General features: G+C 35.2%; 1 protein-coding gene across 6 annotated transcripts in view; it reads left to right on the forward strand.

Annotated features, from left to right (window-relative positions):
- FAP (fibroblast activation protein alpha) overlaps positions 1–16,961 on the forward strand; it is a 73,397-nt gene that overhangs the window by 13,744 nt on the left and 42,692 nt on the right. For 4 of the 6 annotated variants that reach the window (XM_032636963.1, XM_032636965.1, XM_032636962.1 and 1 more), the window contains 8 exons: positions 4,302–4,400; positions 5,365–5,459; positions 6,386–6,460; positions 8,012–8,064; positions 11,389–11,461; positions 12,166–12,286; positions 13,185–13,339; positions 15,363–15,466. In XM_032636963.1, coding sequence (XP_032492854.1) covers positions 4,302–4,400; positions 5,365–5,459; positions 6,386–6,460; positions 8,012–8,064; positions 11,389–11,461; positions 12,166–12,286; positions 13,185–13,339; positions 15,363–15,466 — 775 coding nt within the window. Of the gene's footprint in view, positions 1–4,301; positions 4,401–5,364; positions 5,460–6,385; positions 6,461–8,011; positions 12,287–13,184; positions 13,340–15,362; positions 15,467–16,961 lie in introns of all 6 variants that reach the window. The other 2 variants (XM_032636967.1, XR_004350669.1) reach the window with 2 other exon arrangements.

Here is a 16,961-nt window from a genome sequence, read left to right on the forward strand (position 1 = left end):
GAACCAAGTACAATAGATTCAGTGAAATCACTAAATTTGGATTCTTTGCAGAAGAATCACCTGTGGGGCTTGGTAAAAACTGAAAATCAGGGCCTTATCCCCAGAGATTCTGAATCAGTAGATTTGAGATAAGGACTGGGAAACTTGCTTTTCAAACAAGCACTCCAGCTAACTCCAAGGACAAAATTTTGATACATATTTAAAGGATGGCATGTCCAGGTAGAATCATACATGAAATTTACAACATGGACAGGAGGATAAAGCGTAAGGGCAGGTGTATCTTTGGGGGAGAATTACTGAAAACAAACTAAAATAAAATCTGTCCAGTTGATTTATTTTTTCATTCAACAAATACTTATCATGTTTCCACTGTATGCCGAGCACTGTCCTAGCTGGTACAAAGAACCAGAACTTGGATTGGAAATTCTAAGTACATGTCTTATAACTCTTAATATGTGACCTAAAGCATTGTCTTAGAGCAGATACATTACTCTATTGCATTTATGAACATGTGGTCATTTTCAGCAAGAAGAAAAGAATGCCTAATTTAAATTCTCCCCATTTGATTTGGTATCACTCTGAGCCCATCCTGATGCCAGGATAATCACACCTTCTGAGCCCATGTGAGGTTAGGAGTAATCACCTACCCCAAATCTGTGCCACAAGCCTATTTCCGCATAAACACAGCTGGCTCCTCTGGATGTGTTCTGTATATCCCCTTATCACTTCATTGGCGCTGGTGGGGCTTATTATCATTACAGTAATTAGTAGTACAATTAATATATATTTAAACTGCTTTATAGATATTGAGTTATAATATGACATATGTTAAGTTCTCTATATAGATCATTGGTATTTATAGCTACTATGCACCCATGTAAAATAAATGACTAACTGGGAAGTAATATGAAATATAATCTCATGTAACTTTTGAGGATAATCTAAATTAGAGATTAAAAAGAGTAAATAACCCTTGAAATCTTTTTTGGGAAATCTGATAAGGATCAGCATGATCATTAATGCTAAAAAAGGAAAATGAGTAAGAATTTTTAAAATAAGTTGAAACTCTTGCTTTTTTATAAATTTTATTTATTCATATGTGGGATATTAGTACTAACCCTATTTATGATATAATTGGACTATTTCACTTATGGAGCCCTAGGATGACCAAGATGTTCTAAGTATAACTGATGAATTCCATTATATTAGAATAAAAGTTAACCTTAATTACATATACTAATAGCTTAATCTGAAACTGCATTTCCCATACTGTGATTTTAGTAGATATTAAAAAAAAAATCCCAGTGGTCAAATTAGTTTGAGAAACAATGATCAAAAATATTTATTTAGGGGCTTCCCTGGTGGCGCAGTGGTTGAGAGTCCGCCTGCCGATGCAGGGGACGCGGGTTCGTGCCCCGGACCGGGAAGATCCCACATGCCGCGGAGCGGCTGGGCCCGTGAGCCATGGCCGCTGGGCCTGCGCGTCCGGAGCCTGTGCCCCGCAACGGGAGAGGCCACAACAGTGAGAGGCCCGCATACCGCAAAAAAAAAAAAAAAAAAAAAAAAAAAAAAAAATTTATTTAAAAAAATATATATTTATTTGAATACTACTGATAAGCTATGACAATAACAAAAGCTAACATTTATTGACTGCCAAGCATAGAGCTAAACGTTTCATTTGAATTAGCTCACTTAATTTAACCTTCTATAAAAATGAAGATTAATTATAGCTAAGAATTTCTCAATTAAACATAATTGCAAGGAAAATTATATGCAAGGATACTTAAATAGGAAAATCTATTATATAAGTCATTATCCATAATCAAACCATTATTTATGCTAGACAAAAAAAGATATCACCAAGACTATATTCATTTATTGAATTAATATTGAAAAAAGTTTAAAGAAAAACAATTACTTAGTCTTTTGGTATTCACAATACAGGAATTCTCTAAATTAAAATTTTTTTCATCTATATGTTCAGGGTTGTGAGGACACAAATTAAATATATCTCAAAAGGAAAATAATTTCCATTGTAAATAGTGTTAGAATTTCCCCTTGACTATATTAGAAACAGATTACAGTTTGCTCTTAAGAGAGTTAAATAAAATTGAATTAAAATACTTAGCAATTATACTAATGCTGTTGCAGTAAAATGGTAGTATTTTATTCATAGAATGGGAATTATAAAATCAGTGGTACGAATTTTGCACAAGACCATCTAATTAAATAGAAGCACTTTCATTATGAATAATTGTATGGCATGTACAACCTTACTTAGGATGCAAAAAACCTGTACAAAGATGATTATTAGAATAATCTAATGTTATGAAGTATTTAGTGCCTGGTTGCCTAGGGGTTCATCAGCCACTTATGTTCTTATAGCTACAGGATAAGTTTTAGTAAATTGAGAAAATAACTCATGGTCCTAATCAGAAGTATGGAGCATACATACATCAGTGTGAATCAGTTAAAACTGCAGAAGATGCTATTATCCAGTTGGTCAGTTCGACCTCATCACATGGCAGTGCATTTATGTGACTATAAGGTTAATAGAGCATGTTGTGTCTCAAATTTCGAAACCTAATGTGGTAAAATTGGAAGGTATTATCAGCATTTTCTAGTCCAGTCCTTTATACTATAGATGAGCAAGCTGTGATGCCAGAGATTAACTTACTTAAGTCATATAGGAAATTAGTAGTAGAACCATTCTGTAAAGAAGAGGGCACAAATCTCATCCGTCCACCCATCAATCCTTCATTTCATGAATTCATTCATTCAACAAGTATTTATTAAATGCCTATTATGTGCTAGACACTAGGGATGTGGCGGTGAGCAAAACTTAGACATGGTCTTTGGCCTTATGGTGACTGTTTTGAGAATACAGTGGGAGGTGAAGAAATATGAATAAAATAATCACTCAAATACATACAAGATTACAAACCAAGACAAATGTTCTTAAAAAAGGGAACCTGGCCTATGGTAATGTATAAGAAGGGAACCAGACCTAAACCAGGGGATCAGGAAGGGCTTTCCAGAGAAAGTGGCACTTATATTAAGCACTAAAGGCGGAAGAGAAGTTATAAGGAGAAGGGAGAGGGTGGGAAGAGGTTCAGTAGCCCTGGAGAAAGAAATCAGTATTTGAGAAACAGAAAGCCCAGCATGTTTGGAGTCTACAAAGTAGTGAGAGTGGGGCAAGAAGGGGCTGGAGAGGTAGACCATTCCAGACCAGCTAGGGCCTATAGTCCAGACTAACATTTTTGGTCTTTATCTTAAGAGTCATAGAAAGCTGTGGAAGAGTTTAGCAGGAAGATATAAATGTATAGCTCATCTTTGACAGTTTTATTTTTACATGAACAAATACCAGATTCATATATGCTATTCAAGGTATAGGACACTTTTCTAAGTTTTGATTCTGTAAGTGATGGCCTGAAGAAGGGGTAAGGTGGGAGGGATGGAGAACAGGAATATGGATTGAAGAAGGTTTGGAAGTTGGTTGCCACAGTTTCTGGTATATCTGACTGTTTCTGGGCTCTATAATGAATTTGTTCTGATAATGGAAATCACATTTGAAACATAAAATTGTTTTGGAGGGCTCAAATACAGGAGAAATTTGCTTGTGGTTTGTGAGCTACTTTAGGTTAGTTTTTATATGGAAAACCTCTACTCTTGGAATTTCCAAGATCATTTGTATAGATGATGTGGTTTTCTTTTCTTCTGGTCCATTTTCTCTTTATGAAAACCCCTAGCCAGGATAAGAAATTATCTACCTTCATTAATGCCTCTCTTGAGATGTCTGAAGGTAAGGACTCTGGATGATGTCATCTGATCAACTGGGATGCTAAAATATATCACTGATAAATCAGTAGAAATCCAAGCCAAGCATATGTGAGGAGCTACAATGAACTGCTTAAAAGGCAAAGTTTTTAGTGAAACCTGCATGGTCTGCAATCCCAGGTTTGCAAGACCTAGAGTTATCGGAACCTCATCTCATCTTTCTTCTTAAAAACCTCTGAAAATTCTTCACTGTCTGAAGAATAATGTCCCTGCTTCTCAGTGTGGTCCCCGTCACACTCCTCAAGATTTTCCCACCAGTGTTCCTTTCCAGGCAATCAGACTACTTCTCTAAGTCTCATTAGCTTGTCTATCCAAAAGGAAATACTACTCAGAGCTATTAAGACAAGAGTTAAACAAGTATTTAGCAATGGCAGATCTTTTCATTATATGAGGAATAACAGATGAGAGACGTTTGAGTTATTCATCTCTTTTTAAGTAATAATATGTTTCCTCCTCCCCCAAAGTTCATAACTCTGAAGGAAGTACAACAAGAGCACTCACACTGAAGGATATTTTAAATGGGACATTTTCTTATAAAACATTTTTTCCAAACTGGATTTCAGGTAAGTGAATTATTTCTTTACCTTTTGTTTTTCTTTAAATGTATGATTTTTGGTTTTTATTTTTATTGTCAACAATTCTCTATGGTAACATAAGCCATCTTAGTTGAAATGGATAAAAACAGCAATTATTTAGATAAGTCAAGTGGCCAACAAAACATTTTTTCACAGAACTATTTAGACAGGGTTTGTCCAATAGTAATGATGCCAATACAGTAGTAGCTTTAGCAGAACAGTAAAATCTGAGAGTGCACTGTTAGAATAAACTGATCATATGATAGAGCTTTTCAGAATGGGAAATAAGCACCTATTTAGAAGAGGTCATGAGAATTTTACCAAAAGAAAAATTCCATTGTTGATCTAGATAATCTGAGAAATGAACAAATCCTAACTTGAAGACAAATCCTTTAAGGTCCATAAAATTGATATTTACATATAGTTTTTCAAAATAGTATGTTGTCAAAAGAGTGTAATCAAACAAGTGGTAAGAGCAACTAAATTGTTTATATTATATATAATTTATATCTAAAGTGCCACTAAACACAATAGAATATTTTCATTTTCTCTTTAGAATATAATAAGCATATAAAATAGGTTTTTAACTAAGTCAAACACAGCCTAAATGGAATATATATTTTTTTATTGCAGAAGAAACATACAATTTTAAACTGGTTTATTCTCTTTGTAACACAGAGAAAATCCAAATTTACTCCTAAGCACCCTGAACTGGTTAGAATAAGGCTCCTCCTAGTAAATATGACATTTTTGTGTAATGTAGAAAAACAACCCCCTTTCCTCCCCTCCACCATCAACTTACTATCATATTTTAAATTTGACACGGCAATATGTACCAGACAGAGTGGAAAAAGAAAGTCAGTATGTGAAATAAGAGAGGTTTCTCTTTGTTATAAATGTATTTTCTGTTAAGGGAGATCATTTCAAGTTTTGTTTTCCTTCTTGTTTAAAGGACAAGAATATCTTCGTCAATCTACAGATAATAATATAGTATTTTATAATATTGAAACAGGAGAATCATATACTATTTTGAGTAATACCACCATGGTATGTATCCTCCATTATCTTCCTCCTCAAAAACCTCTGTCAGCTCTTCACTGACCAAAGAAAAGAGTCCAAACAACTGAGCACCTGATCTGGACCCAACCTGCCATCTCAGCTCCATCCCCCACCACAGTTTTCCTCCCATTCTCTCTTCTAGTCACACTAGATTATTGACCTTGCCCACTCAAATCACCTAGCATTTTCCTTCCTCTGTGGAACAGGTATCCTATGAGATAAAATGTACAAACTCAGTTCTTGTAGTCAGGCAAACTGAAGTTCAAATCCTGGCTCTGTCATTTACTAGTTATGGAGCCTTGGGTAAGATTCCACATTATTCCATCCTCATCATGCCTCAGGTTCTTCCTCTGTAATGTAGGAATAATAATACCTCTTTGGGTTAGTATAAGAATTAAATGAAGTATCATTTGAAAGTTCCTAGGACAGTACCTAATAAAGGCTCAGTGACTGGTCCTATGATACATAGGAACATGTTATTCTGTCCTCCTGGACTCTCAGACCTCCTACTTTCTCTACCTTCAAGAGCCTAGTAATCTTTTAGAGTCAAGCTCAGCTATTTCTCCTTCTCTGTGCAACAAACCATCTTATCATTTGCATTCAATCACTTCCAGTTTAACACTTTTGCCATGTTATATCTCTTTTATAAAATTTTCTAAATTGTAATGTTATTTATTTAGAAGTTTACTGTTATAAGCTTCTTGAAATCACAAAGTATATCCTATTTTTCACATCCTCATCCCCTAATGTGTAGTAAATTTCTTTGTATACAGTAGGTACTACTTAAACTTTAAAAAAATTGCTTTGAGTGTATATGTGGGAGTATATCGATGATATAATATTCTTTTAGAACTACAAATTTATATGGCTCTGTTATTTTTTCTGTATTCTAATCAACTTCTTCATAATTTCAGAAAAGTGTGAATGCTTCAAATTATGGTTTATCACCTGATCGGCAATTTGCATATCTAGAAAGTGATTATTCAAAGGTATTGACTATTTAATTTGGGTTTATCTGATTGTATCTCCTAGTAGCCCATAGATTGGTTTATAAAAGTAAGAGGAAGCAAGAGTCTATCTTTATCTCTAAATATTCAAGAAATTGATGCACTTCTAGCTGAGCCCCCAAAGCATAACAGAAACATATACAAATCATTCAGAATTTGGCATTCTTGTCTGGTTATCATCAAGTAGTAGAAACTACTTTCATCTTAAGGGAAAAACTTATTTTGGGGGCACTGATATTCATCAGAAAAAAGTTATCTGGTATCATGAATCATTAGTCAATTCTCACATATTTTAACCTTGTTGATATTTATTATTATTGAAAATGGAAAAATCAAGATATACTTTATTTAATTCACTTGCTTTTTAAGGAACCCCCATACTGTTCTCCATAGTGGCTGTTTCAATTTACATTCCCACCAATAGTGCAAGAGGGTTCCCTTTTCTCCACAGTCAGCATATATATATATATATATATATATATATAAATTAACCCTGGTAGACCAGGGGTTTAAATCTGTGTCTTCAAAAGCCTAGTGTAGGAGAATCCCGCATAGCTGGACTATTAGGCCTTACTTAATTTCCCCCTCCTGAATGAAGTTGTGGATGGAAGATAATCACCTTATTTTTTCTACTTATGCTGATAAAAGGAAAGAAGAATTTACTATCAAATTCAACTTCTAATAGTTACTCTTAGATCAAGAACCTTTTGTTTTCACTGCCATTTTTCATATTCTACTTGAGATGCAAAACTCCCTTAATACACAGAATGAAAAGTCAAGCTTGCCCCTCCCCCATTGTTCAGACAGCTGATTATTTTCCAGTGGACCAGGTCTTGGTCACCTGCAATCTTCAGAAAGATATGTTTCAATCCACTGGAGCTTCCTTGCCAAAAGTTTGAAAGCCCTTTAGGAAACAAAATCCAGAATAATACTTGCTTTATTCACTAACCACAGCACAAATAAACTTAATGAGAACCGAGCAGTTTTTTTTTCTGGAGGAATTATACGCTATATATCTCTTATTTATTTTTTCAGTCTCTACTATTTTAAAAAACTATGCTCAAAGAAAAGCAAGCATTTTGCAACAAAACTATATGTTGAATAACTTCTCTTCACCCAATATTAAAGGGTTATTATCATAATAATTACCCAGGTGCAGGGTAATCTTTATGGGACTTGGAAATTATAGTGGTTTTACTTCAATCAAGGTAAAGCATAAGGGGAACATTTTTTAGGGTAGAGTGTGTCAGAGAAATGCTTTTTATATTAAGAAATGTCTTTGGATATGCTTTTTATGGAGTGAGGGTTGAATCACTGCTGAGATTAGTTCTGGAATTTGGATGAACAGCACAAAAGTCCACAGTAAAACTCTTTAAATGAGACTCATTTAGAATTGAAACATGTCTTTCCTAGTGCTTTGTGAAAATAGTCCTTTTATAATTCTGAACCTTGAATTGAGTGACCTATGATTATACGTTATTGACCTGAGCTTTTTAAGAATCATGATTTGTCTTTGCCTCTTCTTCCTGACAGCTTTGGAGATACTCTTACACAGCAACGTATCACATCTACCACCTTACAAATGGGTAAAACTTCATGTCTTTTTATTAACACTACTTAAGTCTCATATAGAGACTTTTTCACTCCAGACTCTGATTTGAGATTAAGACTGCGTTCTCTTGTTTCTGGTCTTAATTTCTTACTTCTTTACAATATATGTATACCTATACAACTTAAGAAATTCAAAGAAATACTCCTTTGGAATATTCACCTCTTTTTATTTGACTAATATCTTACATTTTTATACACTCTATAGTTTTACTTTTCCTACTTTTGAACACCAAATTATAAATATATAATTTATAAAAGTACACATATTTATAAAAGTACCAAAAATGCATGGGAATGATACAAAATGTTGGGGAGAGGGGGCTCCTTCACTGGAAGGAAGCAGAAGGGAGGGAGATGCAGCATTAAATATAATTGATTTTAAATGAATTGTTTTTTAAAATGTAAAATGTTAATATCTTTTAAATTTAGATGTTAAATTGTCATCTATTATATTATTTTTTTATCTTTATGTTTAATTATTTGAAATATTTACAGCTTAAAAGAAAAAAAATTAAATGAATGAGTAGGTAGGCAAAGGACTGAGGGAGAGAATTCCTGGCAGAAAGAACAACATGTAAAGGCCCAAAAGGAAATGAAAGCACGGAGTGTTGGGGAAACTCAAAAGTAGGTCAGTTGAGTTGAAATTGGAGGAGGGCATGCTTACTAGTAGAAGGTGGTATAAGTTTAGGAAGGAGTTGAGGCCAGAAATCATGGACCAAATAATAATGAGGAAACCATTAAGAGGAGTTTAGATCTCATTCTGATGGCAATAGGGAATCACTGAACGGTTTTAGATGGGAAATGACATGATCAGATTTGCACTTTAGAAAAATCTTTCTAAGTATGGACAATGAATTGGTTAAATTACTCATCTTAATGTGATATCCTATTTGCTGTTATATAAAAGTGAAAATAATTGTACGGCTTGAAGAGGCACTGAAAAATCTTATGGTCTATTTCCCCTTTTGTCTAGTAAGAACACAAAAATTCTTTTGAACTTTATGTTTCTACTTCTTTTAAATGTCCAGAAAAGAATAACTCTGATCTTCTTAAACTGTCAAATCAAGAAATAGGAACTGCTATGTAACGTAGACTCTAAATCCATCTAATGAACTCTGAGTCTTTTTCTCTGTATCCACATTGTTACCAAATTCAAGAAGTGTTTATTGAGCACGTACTATGTGAAAAGCATATGTGGGGCGACACAAATGAGCTTGAGGCACCAACCCTATTCTCAAGAAACCTTTAGACTAGCGAAGTGGAAACCTTACTCTTTCAGTAGAATTTCTTAAGGCTTTAATCATTTCCTCGTTTTTCTTTTAATCATTTTGAAATTCTCCACGTCCTACCTATGTTGAGGTTCACCAAATTAAACAGCACTCCAAAAGAAGATGACAATACTAATATTTCAATCATGGTTTGTATAAGCTTTATGGCCTAGAATCATTTTAAATATTTAGCTTTTGTGCAGTGAATTTAATCAAACCACTATTTTGTTTGTTTTTTTCTTGCACGGCCATCTAATTTGCCAGATTGGTTTTTTGTCAGGTAAATATACCATAATTTAAGGAGTGAAGAATGACAAATTTGTTGAGATTCAAGGCAAGATGGAATATCACTCATTCCAAGTCTTCTATGTGCCTCCAAAATGTTTAAAAAATCTACCATAGAGAAAATGAAGATAGTTCTGATTTCAAGCAAGGGAAGGATTAACTGAGGAGATGACATCCTTTGTAAAGCACGCTCCTCCACTTTCTCTCATACTGTAAAACACAGACAATGGCAGCTGTGGTGACCTGCCTGCCATGAAGAAACTGTGCACTGAGATTTTCAGCTTGGTGCTGTCCTCATGCTTGCATGGATGATTCCATGGTATATGGAAACCTAAGGCAGTGTTACAATGTCAAAGGTAACATGGACACTGGTTTGAGAGAGAATTGTAAATGAGGGATGAATGTCTTCTCTTCTGGGACGTTCTTTTGCCTGTGCCCTCGTGTGTTGATCTGTTCCAGACTTCCCAGGGGCCTGGTGCTCATAAACTGCCCTCCAGCAATCAGGATTCCCACTGCAGCACCAATAGTCTCCTTCCTCCGGGGACATCACTCTTTCTCCAGTCAAAGCTGATCTGTCTAGTACCATGTTCCCTCATTGGTCGCTAGGCCTCGTACTTCATGACCTAATAAGTTAAATCAAGGTAACGTGTGCTGCACATCTTCACAGGTGTCCAAAATTTAAAAGAATGGGAAAAGTAGAAATATCAAGCGTATGTTTAGGTCCAGGTTGGAGAGATTTTTTTTGGAGGGGGCAGACAAGGAGTCTTCCTTCAGGTTCTTCACATTATACTTTGGAGGCAGGTCTTGTTTTGCATCTCCACAAAAGCATTCTTGATGAAACTATTCATACAGTCTTCAAGAAGATAATAGTCAAAACTTAAGCACAGCATCCTACAACTCTTTAACATTTATAAAACTCTGAACACATCCTTGCTGAAGAACTGTAGAAACTCCACAGTGCAAGTCAGTCAATTGAGTATTTGCAGGGCGACTCTAAGCATCAAAGTGAGATTTTTGGTCAATAATATATTTGAAATTTTCCCATGGGTGGAGTGGAGGACTTTCAAGCTTAAGGCATACTGCCCAGTATGTGATCTGTTTTTTCAGTTTAGCTTGAGATCAGATGTTCCTTTCCTTTTCTGATTTCAAGTCAGATCCCTGGGGAGATTGTCAAATGGCATCTTATTTTCAAAAATTTGAAATGCATATGCATTCACAGAGATGGCGGTTGTGAATGAAAATGTGGAAGAGTACATATTAAACTTCAGCACAATTATAGAATTTCAGAGCTGGAAGGCTTCAGCAACCATCTCAGCCTGGTGTGTACACATTTTACAGTCCTGAGGGTTAAAAGGCTTGAGTTTAATGAGGGGTCTTCCAAGAGCTAGTGATATGATGTTTAAAAAGTCATATCATTTCTCTAACCTCAAGTTTATTTTCTATAAGATGAGGGGGGTTCCATTAGGTAATTTCTGGAGGTATTCCCACTTTCTCAGTCTATAACCCTTTAATCCACTCACCTCAATATAAAAGGTCAGAAGTTAAACGACCTGTAAGTAACTAGTGAAGAATTCCAGCTACTACCCCATGTCCTCTGTCCCATGTTGTCACATTTTTTCCATTAGGTTTGAAGAAGCAGAAACGATGATGCTTTATGTTTATTGTTTGTTTATTTTTTTCTTTTTATACCTGTTATTTGCATTGAACAGCAAAGTTTATTTATTTATTTTCTTTCTTTTCTTCTAGAGAGTTTATAAGAAGAAATGAGCTTCCTCGTCCAATTCAATATTTATGCTGGTCGCCTCTTGGGAGTAAATTAGTAAATGTTTAAATTATAGAAGTGTTTAATCATTCAAATAAAAGAGGAGCCATTTGATTTTGGCCTTTGTTAAATTTCCATGCCTGAAAGAAAAAAAAATACATTTATGACTATTTTAAGTGGTTAAAAACGGGAAGAGTTTTGATAAATTGAAACCCATCTGAGAATTCCGTAAAATCTCAAGCTCATGGATAGACTTCTTTAAATATCGCAGTCAAAAACTTTATCCTTATACTCAGCCAGAATGCGTTGTGCCAGAAAGCTCAGGAAAAATATGGTTTTCACAAGTTTCCCAGACTAGCTTCAGACAACATGAAATTTTGTCCAAGCTCTTATTTAAGGACTCTAAATAAAGATTAGATCTGGCTAGCTATTAATATTCAGAGATTTATTTGACTTTCTGTCAATATACACAATTATTTATTTAGGTAATAAAGGCAACGAATATAATAGCAGACTTTATTCTCTATTTAATATATAGACTCTAAAATCATAATTTTTATGTTATGTTAAAAATCATAATGTTAGTATAAGTTGGTTGGGGTTTCTTGACTTATTAAAGTGATATCTTAGTTGTGAGCCTTTTTGCATCTGGATTATCACTCTTTTTAAAAGTATTAGGTGAATGATTAACACAAACATGCAGGCTTTATTGTATTTCTTATGAAATTTCTCCTTGTTAACTAACTTACCACCACTTCTAGGCATATGTCTATCAAAACAATATCTATCTGAAACAAAGACCAGAAGACCCACCTTTTCAAATAACATATAATGGAAAAGAAAATAAAATATTTAATGGAATCCCAGACTGGGTTTATGAAGGTACGTGTATTCTTTTTTTACTGCTGCCGTTAGGCTTTTAATTGAAAATAATCGCACACGTTTAGTAACGTTTAGATGAGTGGTATGTTACTGAGATGAATGGTGGCATTTCTGAAAGCTGTTATCAGGTTATGAACAGGACGTGCAAATTCTGAAAGAACAAAATCTTGTTATCTGACTTGCAGAATTTATTTTCATGAGCATTATAAAGTGGTAGTAATAATTTATATTCCAGGAAGTATATGGTCCTTAGATGCTGTATTAGTACATTTTCTTGGGTTTGCTTTTTTCTTGCAAAATAAACCTTTTTTCCAAAACTAAACAACTGTCTGTATTATTTTGCAGGAAAATATTCTCGGCTCTTGGTGCTCTCATGAATTTTGTCCTCTTTCTGGCTCATGTAGTATCTAGGAATTAGCTGGACTTTAAAAGGTCTTCTAGTCCTTGCCTTTATTAAAAATGTATATAACTGAATTAACTGGTTTTTAAAAAATATTCCCAGGAGAGAAAGTCAACTTTCAAGTTTATGTCACTCTGTAGTATAAGCACAGTTCTCCTTGTTTTGGCTACTTTAGATGACTGTAAAAATCAGAAGCGGCCCCAAAAGGGAAAATTAATTATTGTTGAAATGTTTACTATTTATTTTAAAAATTACATTTCTGATTAATGTCAATTCCCCAGAAGACTAATTGATGTTTGATATGGGGTATTAAGTTAAACTATTCCTCTAAACCTAGATCATTTATCTTTTGATAACCAAAGCATGGCATATGTCACATCCACATTAAATATATTATTTCAGTTAATAAATGGCTATATACAATGTACTTTGAAGTATTTATGATAATTTTAACAGTACACTGTCATAGTAATTAATATGGTAGTATTTATTTTTCAGAGGAAATGCTTGCTACAAAATATGCTCTCTGGTGGTCTCCTAATGGAAAATTTTTGGCATATGCAGAATTTAATGATACAGAGATACCGGTTATTGCCTATTCCTATTATGGCGATGAACAATATCCTAGAACAATAAATATTCCATACCCAAAGGTATGTGGAATACTTTTAGCAGATGCTTCCCTTTCCCTGGTGTCAAAATGAGCAACCAATACCATGAATAGAGGTGGGATCAACAAGTTTGGAGAGCTTCTTATCCTTGTGCATTGTAAGGCAAACATTGTACTGTGCTCTATTATTTATGTGGACATCTGTTGCTTTGGACATCTGGTTGGGCTGGATGAAGTAGTCTTTGCAAAAACCATTGCAGAGTCTTTGAAAAACATATGGTCTAGATCATGGAGGAAAAACAAGCTTAACTTAATTTTAATTTTTTTCATATTTCATGCTCCAAATTCGGGTAAAGTTCTGTTTTGCAATTCCCTCTTGAATTCTCATGTAAATTCAAAGTAGAATGGGAAATTAAAATGTTGAATGTGGTGTTCCTGTCAGGTCGAAGTAAGCCTGAGTTATGGTCTTTTCTGGACATACATGGTAGGTTAAGTTTATAAGCCTAGGTTCTTCTTTGAGGGAATCAGACATGGTGTAAGCCCTCAGTTTCTCATATAAACATTCTAGAATCCTTAGCTTACATACTTCACATGCAGTCCCATGTCTCAAGACAGTCAACCTGTATGCAAAAGAAGAATGGCCAGGTCACGGTGGAGAAACGTCGTATCCCAATTTAATTTAGACAAGAAATCTGAAAGGGAATCAAATCATAAATTCTCCTCTTGCACAAGGAGTGGAAGTGATTTTAGGATTTAGCTCTTTGTTCTTAAGTCACGATTGTTTTCCCTTGCCAAGGGGAACACTGTCATAGATGGAGCCAGTGGGTCCCTATATGTGACAAAGACGGGATGGATATGCACACACACAAGTGGATTCCAAAGCAATTCAAAGCGACCATCGCGAGGGAAATAGAAATTCCAGATAGTCTAAAATTTATGTTAAAAGTCTTTTGAGAAAAGGCAATGGGTAGGAGATGAGTGTTTAGGTAAGAGACCCCTCAGGGTTGTATATAAAGTCTGAAAGCTAAGATGTTTGGAAGTGAGAGGTATGATACTTGGCACCCAAAAGATGTAAAAGAACTTGGATCTTTAGAAGGTGGTAGGGTGCAGGAAGAGATGAAGAAATCTAGAACTGAGGAGAAACTCAAGTGGACAGAGAAGTCAGGACCCAAATTCTCATGTTTCTTTGAAGGCTGAAGTTGCTGAAACATCTGACATTGAACTGAGAAGTGAGACAACTTGAAAGAAGCAGAAAGTCCCACCTAAACCTCAGAGTGAAACAGGAAGGTGTGAGGAGAGCCTGGACAATTTCTTAGATAAAGCCAAATAGCATGGAGCCATTTATGGCTATATATCTAAATTTTGTGGATTTAAATTATTTGACAATTATAAGATTCTCTTTTTCTGTGGTAAAGTAACAGAACTCTAAGAAGATGTCTGGGCATGAACTATACTGTCATGTAAATCTAGGGCATATACTAGCACGTAAAGCACAAAGCAAGAACAGCGTAAATCCCATGACACTTTATTTTGAGGTGGAATTTTCCTAATTTGGGAGTGTTGATTGCAGTAATAATGTAACCAGCTAGTAGACTGTCTGGTAATTGTCCTAGACCAAATTACAGGGTAAAAGCAAAAGATATCTTTTATTATCTAGTCTTTACCCTCTCTTCCCAAAATCAATCCCCCTCGGCACTCCTGTGGCACGTGAAGAAATATTATTATAATTAATTATCCTAATAACAATTATAATGGGAAATATCTGTCTTAAAAGTCAGAAAAGAGAATATCACTTACGGAACTGCATTTTTATAGCCCAAATACTTTTCCCTATGAATCAAGGCTCCCTCATTAATCACTTAGAATATGTGTTTTCATTCTGGTTGCACGATATTTGTAATTGCACTGCAGTGAAATTCGTGGTCATGTTATAATTAGAATGTTTTCAACAATAATATACCTAACATAGTTAGCTTATAAAAATATGCCTAAATTCCTAAACTGTCTTTAAAAAGTTGGTGATAATTAGAATTTTATGAGCTTATATATCTCCATTTTCTTCACAGGCTGGAGCTAAGAATCCCATTGTTCGGGTCTTTATCGTTGATGCCACTTACCCTGAGCATGTAGGTCCCAGAGAAGTGCCAGTTCCAGCAATGATAGCCTCAAGGTATAGTCATCTCTGTTGCTTCCCACTTTTCAAACTGAATTTTAACACTGAAATTTCTTCATCAAGGTTTACATTTCTTTTCTAATGAGTTTATGACGTATACGCTACAGCAAAAATAAATAAATAAATAAAATTAGCATGCCCAGCTAAATAAATAGCAAAATCGAAATTCACAAATAAGTTTCTTAAATTGCTTTGAAAATATTAGCCCTTTTCACACATGTAAAGATGACCACGGTGCTCAGTCTAAGTGCTACTTCTGGATGTGTGAGTGTAAGCTAGAGACAAACAGAGAGATAGTAAAATTCATATATATCCTCATCCTGGCTTCTTCCAAGTCTGACTTACTTTCTCCCAGGGTTTGTAGATCATGCTTATCACATGTGTATGACAAACAGGAGAAGATATGCCAACTCTCTCCAAATATTAGCGTTTTTCACTAGTATGCAGTCTATTTGAAACGGTCTGGTTGTAGAATTATCTGTTTGGGGATTAACTGCAGGCAGACAGGGACAGAAGCATTCTCACTTCCCCAGCATGGTGCCCTATGTACAACTTGTCTGATTAGTCCTGGTCATTCAGGTTGAAGTGGGTAAAGGGGAGGGGTCCGCAAGCCCTGCCTGGTGGCCCTCCTTACCCCTTCCCACACCCTATCCCACCGGGGCCAGATGATTGATCACTAATAGGAAAAAAAACCTCATCAGAGGCCTCTGCTGGGCTTTGCCAAGATGAATCCCCTCTCAGATAATCAAAAATGGCTTTAATTTTTAAAATTATCCATTATTCCCCACCCTAATCTAGTTGATGAAAACTTGACTGAATACATCTGGTTTTTTATGTGTCATTCTCCTTAGGAGGCAAGCAGAATGATAGGAAGGGCATCATGTACGGAGTCATGAGGCTTGTTTAAGCATCTGTAAAATACTAACAATACAATAGTAATAGCTAACACTCACTATGTAGTGAGCATAGTCTGTAAGCACTTTAAGCGTTCTCAGTAGATCTTTACAGAAAGCTTTAAAACTGGTACTATTATTATTCCCATTTTATATAGAAACAGAGCCTTGGGTATGTTAAGTAATTAGCCTAAGGTAGTATAACTAGTAGAAGATAAAGCCAGAATCTGAGCCAGAGACCCCTTCTAGCTCTGCGATTCCTTTTATATTAATGTCCAACATTCTGTGGTTCATTCATATTGCTGTTCTCCTAACTACAAGTTCACCCTCAGAGCCAAGTAACCACTGCTACCTTTCATTGACATCCACTTTGTGCCAAGCATTGTTTGAGTTGCTTTGCATACATCATCTCCATTTTATTAACCTGAATTTCAACCCCTGACCATGGTCACAGCTAAAACTCAGCTTCCAACACAAGCCTGCCTATCTTTTACCCACAGCTCTCTTTCAACTAGTTAAGAAGTGAAAGTTTGAGTTTAGCTATGGGAAAATAGCCAGTTTAATGCTTTTTCTCCTCTAGATTGACCAGTAGCTTTGAC

Source organism: Phocoena sinus, chromosome 7, assembly GCF_008692025.1.
Source record: "Phocoena sinus isolate mPhoSin1 chromosome 7, mPhoSin1.pri, whole genome shotgun sequence".
In the NCBI taxonomy this organism is placed as follows: domain Eukaryota; kingdom Metazoa; phylum Chordata; class Mammalia; order Artiodactyla; family Phocoenidae; genus Phocoena; species Phocoena sinus.